The 13,085-nt window shown below is 37.3% G+C and overlaps 1 protein-coding gene across 1 annotated transcript in view; it reads right to left on the bottom strand.

Moving 5' to 3' along the window:
- Positions 1–1,550: 1,550 nt before the first annotated feature.
- The window catches only part of SLC1A3 (solute carrier family 1 member 3), a 63,666-nt gene continuing 52,131 nt past the window's right edge, over positions 1,551–13,085 (bottom strand). The window contains exons 5-9 of the mRNA XM_005426066.2: positions 11,135–11,430; positions 8,866–9,099; positions 6,894–7,088; positions 5,364–5,498; positions 1,551–4,116 (exon numbers count right to left, since the gene is read on the bottom strand). Coding sequence (XP_005426123.1) covers positions 3,912–4,116; positions 5,364–5,498; positions 6,894–7,088; positions 8,866–9,099; positions 11,135–11,430 — 1,065 coding nt within the window. The 3' untranslated portion in view covers positions 1,551–3,911. The remainder of the gene's footprint in view (positions 4,117–5,363; positions 5,499–6,893; positions 7,089–8,865; positions 9,100–11,134; positions 11,431–13,085) is intronic.

Below are 13,085 nucleotides of genomic sequence, written 5' to 3'. Positions count from 1 at the left end.
TACTCTCCTGTGCCAGGAGTTCGTTTTCCACATGCATAATCACTTTGCTTTTCACTGGCCACACACCATTACAGAGACATGAATTCTTGCCTGAGAATGGCAATGCTGGTTTGCTCCACAACTTCTAAATGAAAATACTGCTGAAAAATGATGGAATACCAGAGATCTCACTTCGGCATGAGGGCACGGCAGAGTAAGCAAGGCCACTGTGCCACTAACATCTCCAAGTGAGGTGCTGGATCATGTCCAGAGAAGGGCAGTGGAGCTGGGGAAGGGTCTGGAGGGCAAGTCATGTGAAGAGTGTCTGAGGGAGCTGGGGGTGCTTATTCAGAGAAGAGGAAGCTCAAGGGGAATCTTACCACCCTCTGCAACTGCCTGAAAGGCGAGTGTAGCCTGACAGGGTTTTGTCTCTCCTCCCAAGTGACAAGTGACAGAAGGAGGAAATGGCTTCAAGCTGAGCCAGGGGAGGTTCAGTTTGGGCATCAGGAACTATATATTTCTTCACCAGAAAGGGTTGTCAGGTATGAGAACAGGCTGCCCAGGGAGATGTTGGAGTCATCATCCCTGGAGGTGTTCAGGAAAAGGATGGACATGGCACTCAGTACCATGGCCTAGTTGACAAAAAATTGATCAAAGGCTGGACTCAATGATCTTGGAGATATTTTCCAACCTAAATGATTCTGTAATACACTAGCCCTCTTTCTTTTCACTATTTCCATCATGGCAGTAGTTCCAGAGACGCAAAGATACCTACCTGGATCAGGTGAATGAAAATGCATGTAACTAGAAATAAAATTGTTACAAGTTATGTTCATGTGCCCTGTAACACCATGACTTCTCTGAACCTTTTTCATCTCCAGTTTTTTTCACAAGATTTGTTTACGCTTAAAACACCACAGACATATTCATAGAGGTCATTGTTTGGTGTTTTGCTGAAGTATGTTCAGGAAGGCAGGACTTCTCCCTGCTGTCTCCATTTGCTCCAAACAGCACAACCCCCAAGATGCAAGTGGTTCAGCTTGTATATTTTACACCTTTTCAGTGCCTCTGAAGAGATATTCACTTCCATTAGATGATAACTGCTAGCTGAAGGTTTTGCCAAATGAGCCCAGTGTCATAAACCACTTTCATGGGCATAATAGTGGATTGTCTAAGAGGGTTGTAATGTTATAAAGCTGAATTTGGGGTTTGGATCATCCAACTATGCTTTTTTGTTGTTGTTATTGTTGGCTTTGTGGGTTTTTTAGTTTTCTGGGGTTTTTTTAGATTTTTCAGACATTAATATGTATTTATAAACTTGAATTCAAATGAACTTTGATGGGGTAAACACTGGTTCCTTAAATTCTTAATGTTTCTGCCTCCCACCATTTATGTCTTTATTTTTGATTGTGAAACTAAATATTTGTAGTGAAGAAGCCCTGTTCAAAGCCCTGCTGTACAAAATGGCCTGTAATTCCTGAAATCCCATACTATGAGTTCCTCATCTCTGGGTTTGTGCAAAGCTTGTATTACAGAGCCTTTGAAAGAAATCTAAATCACAATAAGAGGAGTAATGTAAAACTATTTTTATTGAAAATACATCTACAAAGTAATGTTTCTCAATCCACTCTGGGTGCATACCAATGCAGAACCATTGAGGATGGGGAAGAGAATCTTTCTATAATACCTGATTTCCATAAGAAACAAAGTTAGTATAAAAAAAGATCACATTCTTTGTGACACAATTAATTTTTCTCAGCTGATGTCATAGAAAGACAGCCTTTTACATTGTCTTTGCAATGTATTTCCAAACAAAATCTTAACAAAAATTTAAAATGTTATGCCATAAATTCTACAGTTAATGTTTATACACACATTCTGAATACAGTATCTATATAAAAATATCTCTAATTATATATCAGAAAATGCCTGTCTGTATCCTAGATTTGCATTCTGTTAGCAAAAAAACCAAAACAAAACTGAAAATGAAAAAAACAACCCATATCTTCTTCCAGTCATTCATTTAGAGATTCATTTAGAACTTTCTTGGTTTGATGCTCAGTAACCTATATTAAACCCTGCTCACTTCATTCACTTGAGAGTTCTTGCTCATATTTTCTGAATTACTCAACTGGAGAAGATTGACAGGAATTTTCAGTCCCAAAAAACCAATCTTGCCTGGGAAAAGGTTTGTCTTTGACCAGCATGCTAACATTTTCACTACAGTTACTTGTACACCTTATTGATGGACTTTAAGTAACAAACGCAACATATTGAATGTTTTTTGAATGGCAGCTGGGGCAATGCGAAGGGATCCTTCATTTCTGTCATCAGAATTATTTTGGCAAGGGGGCAAATAAAAAGAAAGCTGAATATTTCCATAAAACAGATCATTGAAAATTATTGTGCCTGTCCATTTATTATTTTTCTTGCTCCCAACTGCATCTGCATTATAAAACTTCCTGGTTTAACCTCTCTAATAATACAAGGCAAAAAGGAAAAAGTACATAATTTGTATTTCTAGAAAAGGACTTTTTCAGGGAATAATCTTGAGCAAAAGAGCCACTGTATTACAAGTGCATTGTTTTCTTTTTTTTGTTCTTTCCTTATCTATTCCCTGAAATTTACCTACAATATTTCATTTAAAAAATCCTTTCTAATTAAAATTTCAACATATATTATAGTATTTATTATTTTTCAATTTGCATATCTTTTCCTAATGAAATATGAAAACATCCATTAATTTTATTTTCTAAAGGCTTTTATCTTCTTTTTCAGGTGCTACTGGTAAACTCTCTAGGAATTAAAAAATTCACATTAAAACAGGGAGCCTTCTCCAGATGGCAAAATGTAAATCCAGTTCAGACCTCTATAATTTATTAGTGGATCATGAATTTAGGAGGTTTCCAATCAGAAAACCTCTGCTGGTCTCAGGGATTCAGATTCAGAATGCAGCCCATTTAGGAGCTGAACATCTCACCCTCTGCACCTTCTGTAGAAGGCTGGCATTGCCTTCTTATAGTTGCTTATTAAGTTGCTCATTAGTGCATCCAGAGCGTGCAAATTTTTTCATCCAGAGATCAAGACACATTTTCTGTCCCAGACCAGGGCCTTGCTCCTACAAACACACACACAGATTGTTTAACTGGGTTGTGATGTTGAAATTAAGGGAGCAAATCCAGATTGGAAGTACATACATGCATATGTAAATGTTTGTGAGACAGTGGGAGCCAACTAGGCTAAATTTTTATAAAGATCAGCTGAATCTAATTAAAAAACTGTCTAGATAAAATAACTTTCTCAGAAATATTTCATCTCAGCTGGTAAAAGTGCTGATTTGGGGGTATTTTCTTTTCTTTATTTATATATCTTCCCCCTTTTTATCCCCTCAATTAATCTCCTGCTTTTTATTTTCCTGCTAGTATTTGAACAATAATATAACACTAGAGAAAAAAAAAATCAGATAAAATAGCAAAAGTCCTGTTAATTTTCTTCGCTGGATGCAGTTATCAAGTTAGAAGGGTTGATTGTGTGTTTATAGATGTTAGGAATTTCTCAACAGGTATTTAAAAAAATAAAACCATTTTCAGGCTCTGTTATCTGTTTTTACTTTCCAGTTCATAAAGAAAAAAAGAAAGAAAAAAAAAAAGATTCACAGGACTGAGTAACATATACACAATCTCTTTTTTTATCCCCAGTTAGCATATGTCTAGCAGGACCAGTGTTGTTGCCTGTTAATTTTTTTTTAAGTGGGAAGCCAACATATACCATGATCGCTGCTAGTTTGGAATATATTTTCATTAATTCTTTCCAGTGCGAGCATAAAGGGAGAAATCAAGGAACGGATGAAGTTGGTGAATTCAAGATATAAATCGCCGGAAAAAGTGTGTGTTTTCCCACACTTGTAGTGTTGAACTCACGCTTTCTCTAGCCTACATCTTGGTTTCACTATCTATTGGTTTCTCATTCTCATTTTCTTGCGAGATCAGTTGGTATGGTTTCTTCATCTCGTTCTCCTCTATCACGGAATTGCCCATCTCAGCATCCCTGTTCTTCAGCTCATGCCGTGATAAATGTTCGACAATTCCTGCTCCAATGGAGTCTCCCAAGACGTTGGTAGTGGTACGAAGGCGATCCCTAGGGAAAAAGGCAGTGAGTGACTCTATCCCTTGCTCAGGGAAGCAAGCAGACTCGGTGCTAAAACAGCCCTCAGACAGCTACCAGGTGAGTCACCTGTTTTATAGACATTCTCTTATCTGAACTCTTAATGCCATGATTTCTTCTACAGACATTTACAAATACAGTGGGATGTGGAGTCACAAAATGTGTTAATACTCTTGGCAACTTCACAGCAAGAAATGGTCATGTGATGAGGGTGGCAAAGGGAGCATATGGCTTCTTGCAGGCATTTTGATACTCTTGGATATCAAGAGTTCGTGTTTATATCCTCTAAACATGTAAGCCAGCAAGAATTTACCTTGTTAGTCTTTACCTTGTTTTACCTTTACCTTGTCTGTCTCCTGACCATAAGATATGATGTGTAATTTAGGGTGGAATTGTGCAGGAATGACTCAAATTAAACTACAAAAACTCATCCCTCTCGGAGGGCTCTGGCCAGCAATTGCAGAAGGCAGCTTGACAAGGAGTGACTGACAGTGTCAGTAGGAAAGTATCTATTTACATCAGGCGGTTGGATAAACATTTGAAGGCATTATGTTCTGATAACAACACAGAGAACTTCTTTCAGGGATCACTTGAGAAGATTGAAGGGTAAAAGCCCCCAGAAAGGCTAAATAATAGGTGTTAGAGGAAATAGAGGTTGGAAAAAGACTTCCTTTCATTTATTTCCTGGACCTAGGTATATATATTTAAAGGTGCCTGTCATCTTCTACAGATAGATGAATGGAAAAACTGAAGGGCAATACTTTGTGCTGTCAGTTCCACAATTATTTTTAATTTCTGCTTTCGTGGGGCAGACAGATGAACCTTTCCTAGATTAGATAGTCAGCCAGGTTGCAATGAATTGGTTGGATCTGATTCAGTTTTGAGTCTGATTTAGTGAAAAGTTTTCATTGTTATTCTACAAAAATGAAAGAATAAAGCAATTCTTTGCTTATTTAAATACAGTGTATCTGAAAGTTTTCTTAGTATCTGAACAATACAGGCTTCTATGTAAAATTTGCATGCAAAAGGAACCATAATTAAGCAACACCTCTCACCATCTGCTCTAAGAAAATATCTTACTAGCAAGAAGGAGTGATTCCTTTTAACACTTGTTTCCAACTGCCTTCCAGAGCAAAACAGTGTAGTATAGCCACAATGTGCCTGGCTATTTCACTTCTAAATATGGTCTAAACCTTTAACAACTCCATAAAAATACTTACAAGAACCAGTCCACTGCGATGATAAGAGTGATATCATCTGTAGGCAAACCTACTGATGTGAGAACAATGACCATGGTGACCAGTCCAGCTTGAGGAATGCCTGCAGCCCCAATACTGGCAGCTGTAGCAGTGATGCTGTGCAAAGAGATGGCAAGAACAATTAACTGATTTCTGCAATTAATCTGTAAAAAGCTGTCCTTATCATCTATCAAGCTTTAAAACTTGATATAAAGCAAGAAGGCTTTTACTCAGTAGTAAATAAAAAGATGAGCCTAGTCCTTTATCTGAATACCCTACAGCTGCAGATGACTATGGCCCTTGATCCAAAACCTAAACCTCTATTCAGAAACCTTGAAACATAATTTTGTAAGTGATAAATTCCCAACTAGATGCCAAGGGACAGAAGAAAATATAATAGTTACATGTCCCCACCCACTGAAAAAACTCTCTCCACAAGCTCAAAAATGTTAAAAGAAAAGCTGTGGAGGTAGTTCTGTCCTGGCAGATCTAACATATGAACTTTTGCTCTCTGTCCATCTCAGTATAACTTCATGCCAGGTGAAGTCTCTGTCCTCCAGCAGCTGGTGTTCTGGCACTAGAAAACAGAAAGCTGCCAGAAACCCCGAGTCATATAGTCCAGTGACTTCATAGAAATATGCTTGTTCACACCTGATATAGGGGGAATTTGTTTTCTCAGGTAGTTTGCCAGGGAGCAGCTCTAGTATTAATGAAACTGAAACAATTGCCTTGGAGGGTGAAGGCAGAGTTTTGCCTTAGGTTAATGAATATTGAAATAAACTGGTGGGTTTTATGGAGTGCTATATCTGAACTTTCAGCGTTCCTATGTGATAGATACGTGTCTTTGTCCCACAATGCCCACTTGACCCCTTGCTGACATTTCTTTTTTCTGCACAAATATCCATCACCCTTTTTCCTTGAATTGTGATAAACAAAATGAAACTAATGCAGATCAGTTATTATTGAATGCTGTAAGTAGTGAGTTGTTTTCTGTTATATTTCAAGCAAGAAGGGTTGTGTTCTTGAAAACATAACCTGTGTTCATCATTTCCATCAGCTGATGCAATACAATTGTATTACTATTCCTTACACAGCTAGCCCTGATGGTCTTCTGAAACCAGGAATACCCTTCCTCCTCTAGCAATAACACTGTGATGACTTCATGCTTCAGCTTTGTACATGCCTTATAAACTACCTGGTACTCATTATAAGTCTGTAGGTTCCAACAGCTGCATGAGTTCTTAAGAAAGAAAAATTTGAAACTAATTAAATTTTGTACTTGTTGTCTTTATTAAAGTAGTAATGGGTCTATCAGAGTTTTCTTAAAGTTTATCTAAATGAGAATTTGTGCTGGGGGTCCTTCTGTGTGAAGAAGATATAAGTTATGGATAATATGATACTGTAGCAGTTTTTGTTTTTAGTTCTAGATGCTTTTGTTTAATCCCACTTAAACCAGGAAGGGGTCATCACAAAGGTGCTTTTATTAAATGTAGGTAACAGTGGTTTCCATACCTGATTGTGATAATCTGTCCAAAGTTCAGATCAAAGTTGTTGACCTGTGCAATGAAAATTGCAGCCAAAGCCTCATATAAAGCAGTTCCATCCATATTAATGGTAGCACCAACTGGGAGTACAAATCTTGTAACTCGCTTGTCCACTCCATTTATTTCTTCTAGACACTTAAATGTAACAGGTAGTGTTGCAGAACTGAAACAGAAAGAAAAAAGATAATATATAATATAAATTCTGCAAAGAGGGTAAGAGAAGAATGTCACACTATAATCATGAGGTGGTTCTGTCTTAGTTTTTATGTGATCTACCAGAATAGGTTTTTTTTTTTATGCAAATACTGAATTTAAACATTTCTAATGGTGAAGGTTCTCCTAAAGCCCTTGGAATCTTTTTCCAACTGTTAATTACTGCTATTTTCTATGTAATCCCTAATCTGAATGTGTCTAAATTTAGGGTTTCATCACAAGGTTCTTCTGCCAGGCACAGGAATCTATCTAAAATTCCTGCTTCTCAGTTTTAAGTCATGGAGCTGTGATTGAATCACCCCTAAGCATTTTTTTCTTGAAGGTATACCAATTGGACTATTCAAACCTTCAGTAACAAGCTTGTTTTCTCTTCTTGTTTGTGGGCTCTCCTGCAAAGGGCATTTTGATTGATGGTTACATTATTTTCCCATCTATTGGCTAACACCAGTAGGCAGCTAAGCACTGCACAGCCACTCATTTGCCTCCACACCTTGATGGGACAGGCAAAACAGAAAGGAACAGTAAGAACAACAAAATGGAGAGGTTGAGAATAAAAATATTTAGTAAGTGCGGGAGAAGTTTGAAAGAAGAGCAGAAGAAAATAAAACAATACAAGTGATACTTAGGCACCACTCCCACAGATGAACCAGTGGCCAGCAAGTCCTGGAGTAATATGTGGCCAGCCTTCCTGAAATCCTTTTTCCTCTTTCATTGCTGAGCATGATGTATGTGCATGGAATATCTGTTTACTTACTTTCATCTGTCTGTTCATCTGTCTGGCTGTGTGCCCTCCCAACCCACTGTGAACCCCTCAACTCACTGTGGGGGCAGAATGAGGGTCAGAGAAGATCTTGATGCTGTGCAAATACTTAGCAACAGCTAAAATGTCAACATGTGATCATTGTTGTTTTGGCTAAAGATATAAAACATGGCACTATATGAGCAGCTATGAAGAAAGCTAACTCTGTCTGAGCCAGGCCTGCATCTCTTCATCTGATCACACCAAAGTAAAGAGGTTTTCCAAGACACAGCAATTCAGGTTACTTGATCCCAGTGAAACCTTCATTGCTAAATACTTAGCAGACTTCCTAGTCTTTGAAAACTCTATCAATATTGATAAAATACTGACCAAAAATAAAGAGGGGCTGTAGAAGACTGTATTAGAAAAATATCTTAGCTAACAGCCATCTTACAGTTGAATTTAAAATGGTTTTTAAATCCACTTGCAGCATAGTATGCCATCTTGCATCAGCCTAGGTTTTTATTCAAAACAATCTCAAACACCAAGGACTTGAATTTAGCATCACAGAATATCTGACTGAAACCCCCGGTCTTTAGGACACGTTTTTAAAATCTAACAAAATTGCTGATGTTTTATGAAAGGTCAAATGGTATCGAAATGTACACTTTATTGTAATGTTTCTTTCTGTCATAGATGCAAACAATTTTTAAAATTCACATGACATAACTCTGACCTGCAAGAGCAAAAGTGGCATTTCTGTTGTAGGTTCAGTACCCATAATTGGCTATCAGGATTTTGGGCGCAAAATGTCAGCTGCCAATAGGAATCCCCTCAGGACTTTTCTGTTTGCTGTTCCATTTTGCCATGCATCCTTCATTATCAAGCCATTACAAACTACTTAGAATATCAAACATTAAACAAAATTGTTTCTTAAACCAGTAATACTAAAAAAAAAAAGATGCAGCTTTAAAATACTTTGTTATACCTGGAAGATGTTCCCAAAGCTGTAACTAATGCCTGGATTAAGCCTCCAATAAATACCCAGGGATTCTTCCGAGTGATCACGAAGTAGAGAAGAGGTAGGACAATGACAGCATGAATTAGCAAGCCAATGATAACTGTTACAGTGTACATGGCAAGCTGACCACCAATCACACCCATATCTTCCATCTCAACAATTTTCCCAGCAATCAAGAAGAGAATTCCAAGTGGAGCATACCTGCAAGTAGGAAATCAAAACAGCATTACAGAACGAAGTAGAGATTTGGTTCCCCATCCATCCTGTTTGTGTTTATATGCATAAATGCAGAATTTCACTGTTAGGATGCTCTTATTAAGGAGCAGTTAAAAAATTTAACTCTTCAACTCTTAACAATTCAACCTAGATTGAACCACAGCAGTGAGTGTTTTTGGTGGGGTTCAGTGGATTCAACATCTGGTGAGGATTTCAAGATGCCTTTTGGACAGGTAGGGAAATGAATTCTCCTTGGAATTCAAGTGTAATATAAAAGCTAATTTAGCCAATCCCATTATAATTGTGCCTGTGTGAATGAAGGCTAAACTGATATATATGTGTACTATACGAAGACCCAGTCCTATTCCAGTGCTGTTTCCCACAGGGAAAGTAAGTTTCCTTGGGGAAGGAACCCACACAGAAGTCTGATAACTTCTGAAGATTTCAAGCTGCTTCTGATGCCTAAGATTTTTGAGCTTTTTATATTTTTCACATATTCGCAGCTTTGTAGCTTTGGCTATAGCTTCTAACATTTTTCCTACCTTCCGTACATTTAGGAACAATAAGCTAACCTTATAAATGCATTCCTAAATATTGTTTAGTTTTATTCCAAAAGGAGTACAAGGGTGTTCTGTTTTCCAACCAGGATCTGGACCAGATATATCAAAAGTGGGACAAAAGAAACCTCTAGACTGTTTCCAGTGGGGCAGGACCCCAGGAATAATTACCTAACCAGCTAACCTTTTAATTAGACAGTGTATGATAAGTATAATAATGGACTAACCATATAAAAATTATAGAATTAAAATACCATGTGCGACTTTTGACATATGGTGTACCTGAAAGGTTTCAACTAAAGATTTGCATTTATATTCACTCTAATGTTTTTGGGAAGGTCTGTCTATTTTCCAGGCATCAATTCTGGCTATGTTACATTTCATCCAGTGGGGCACTGGATGATATATTCATCGCCATGAAGAAATCCATATGTCAAAGGTTGGCTGCACAGGTGAGAGGAATGCTTTTGCCTATCAGGAAGCACAGCTAGAGATGAAGAAAGAGCTGGTGCTGAGCATTAAACTCAAACATAATTCTGCTGCAGCAGTAATTTAGTAATTTACAGCCCTACTCCTATAAATGTCCACTTGCCTTCTCACAGTAAGATACCATGGAATAGAATCTATCCATTGTATCTCAACTGCCCTTTATGTGATCAAGTTCCTGTGGAAACTTATCTGAATCCACTGCTTTAACATTTTAAACATGCTTGTGAAGGAGAAAAGATTTTAGTTAATGGAGCAAATATACTTATTTTTGGTTTACTATCTAGTATGGCAGTATATATGTGTGCTCCTTGATAGACTCTTGGAGCTGATTTGGTTTTTACCTGTAGTAAAGAAGGCAACAAGACATAATTTGTTTTCAAAATTAAGCTTCTACCTGGAGAATAATGAATCTTAATTTTTGAGAAGATTTCATACCTTGAAGGAAAAGGTATATATTTTATTTACCTACTGAACACAACAAAGAAAACAGGAAAATTATATGTATGTGTGAGCAGTGCAGCTACAATGCAAGGATGTACATGTAGACCCCACAACTACAATGTAGGAAAATTATGATAACAAGCCCTTGCTGTGTAGAAATAAGATTATGGGAGAGGTTTGTCGGTCTTCTTTAATGAATTCAGATTAGTATATAAGGAAAATTCAACATCTTACTGCTGTGAGTGCTGTCTTTGTGAAGACATAGAATAGGTCTGATAAGGGTAGCAACTTCTGCCATGGACCCTGATTTTTCTCATGTCAAAAGTGAAACCCACTGAAAGAGTTGGTATGTTTGGGCAGATTGTGGTCACAGAGAGTTACAGCTCTTGGGTCCACCCATGAAAAAAGTTCCAAGGTACATGCAACCTTATTGTCGGACTTTCTGCCAAATAGATTCTTGCTACTCAGTGCCTGACTGTGATGAAAAAATACTGTTAGTAGCTGAAAAAGGAATTTATCGAAGAGGCACTTACCACATGATTAGAGCTACCAATCTCATGATAGCCTCATTAAGGCTATCAAAGAAGTCTTTCAACGCCTGACCCTGCTCCCTCATGCTCCCAATCACCAGGCCAAAGCTTATTGAGAACACCACCAAGCCAAGGGCATTCACTCCATTCACAGAACCTGGAACAGGAACTATTTCCTCTTTCATTCGGGTGAGAGCTTCCATTGCTTCTGACACATTGCTTATTATGGAAGTCACTGTGGATGTGTCATTGGGTGGAATTGCTACTTTAAACTTTCTCTTTTCATAGTTGGTTTTGAACTGTTAAAATGAAAATAAAAGAAAGATAGAAATTCAGTGAATCATATCAAACAGAAGTTAAAATCACAAATTAAATTATTATTTATCTAGGTAAAATGTACTATGATGAATACTTGGTTTTCCTGAGAACAACAAAGGTCCTATTAACTTCAAAAACTAAATCTTCAGCTTTAGCTTCTGGAAAGAATTTTCTCATAAATAGATTGAAGTCAAAGATGCAAATTTGTTCATGCTCCTATATTCTGTAACAAAACTATTGACTCTCAATTTGCATTTTATATAAATTACTATTTTTCCTAACAACAAAATTCCAAATTTTTATAGTCCTTTTTTGGCTAGTGAGAATATTTTCTTGTGCTCTGGACTTTCTTTATTTCTTCATCTTCTTGTATTAAAAAAAATAAGACTGAAGTTAGCTTAAATATAACATACCTCTTTTTTCCTTTGTTATGGCAAGCCATTAGTTTACTTTGCAGTACAAGTCACCACGTTTCTTAATTAGAAAAAGTGTTATATTTTAAACAGTTCCTTTATGGAACAGACAATTCAATTTCTAAATCTCAATATGGTCCTAAAGGTCTGCTTTGAAAACCAGTCTTTCACCCCGAAATGTTTTTCCAAAGAGCAATTTACAGCCTGAATATTTCCATCTGGGCACAAAATGCTCTGCAGCTCTGTCCTGGTTAAATTTTGTTGAACACAAAGCATACTAAACATCATCATCACTAGGATGTTCCTCATGTGTCTCAGGATGCTTAGTCCATTAAAGCAGCAGAATGTTGGTGTTGAGGTTATTCAACAACTTTGGATTTTTTTTTTTAACCTATTTTTGAGCTACCAGGAAAGCTCCAGTTATCCTTACTGATATCTGGAGACCTGTTGAATACTTCAGAAGTACTTGAGTGAAATGAAGCAATTATATCCAAGATGGGAAACCTGAGTATCATCATCTTTCAACACTAGCCTGATTTAATGTTACTTTCTGCACCTGAACAGTTTTATGCACTCCTTCCACCTATTTGAGGTACCCCCTAAAGGCTCTAAGTCTCAGAATGTCAAAACCTGGTAACTGGACATTTATGGAAGGTTTCTGAATAATATGTAGCAGAACCAAGATTCATGAAGGTCAGATGCTCTTGAGTTTTGAATAAAATTTGCTAAAATCTTTCAAGATTTGGGCTGTACAGAAACCAGCTGAGAGCTGTGTGAGCAGTTGGCTGACAAGGAAAAGTCCAGTTCCTTTGCCTCACCCATTCACATGTAACCTGTGATAATTCTTGTTTGATCTGCTAGCAAGACAATGCTACTTTTTAAAAAGTGGCAGAAATCTCACCAAGCAAAGAATGTCACCATTTTTTACGTAAAGCCCGAGGAAGTGAATCAGCTCAACTGGCTGTTGAAATGTTGGAGAGGGAAGAACATAGAGACTGGAATTACACAACCAGGGAAGAAGGGATGGGGTTGTCTCTTTAAGAAACATAGAGGTATTTTAAAGTGTAAATGGAAAAGTAATATAAGTACTCATTAAAGTGTTTTTTATTCTGTCTTGTCAGGAATGTCAAAATACTGCCTAACAATTTACATCAAACACTGTGGTTTTTTTGCTTTTGTTTTGTTTGGGGGGAGTTTATTTGTTTTTGTTTTTCTTTTTTCTT

This window comes from Geospiza fortis, unplaced genomic scaffold (genome assembly GCF_000277835.1).
Source record: "Geospiza fortis unplaced genomic scaffold, GeoFor_1.0 scaffold163, whole genome shotgun sequence".
Lineage (NCBI taxonomy): Eukaryota > Metazoa > Chordata > Aves > Passeriformes > Thraupidae > Geospiza > Geospiza fortis.
This window is presented reverse-complemented; position numbering and strand designations above follow the sequence as displayed.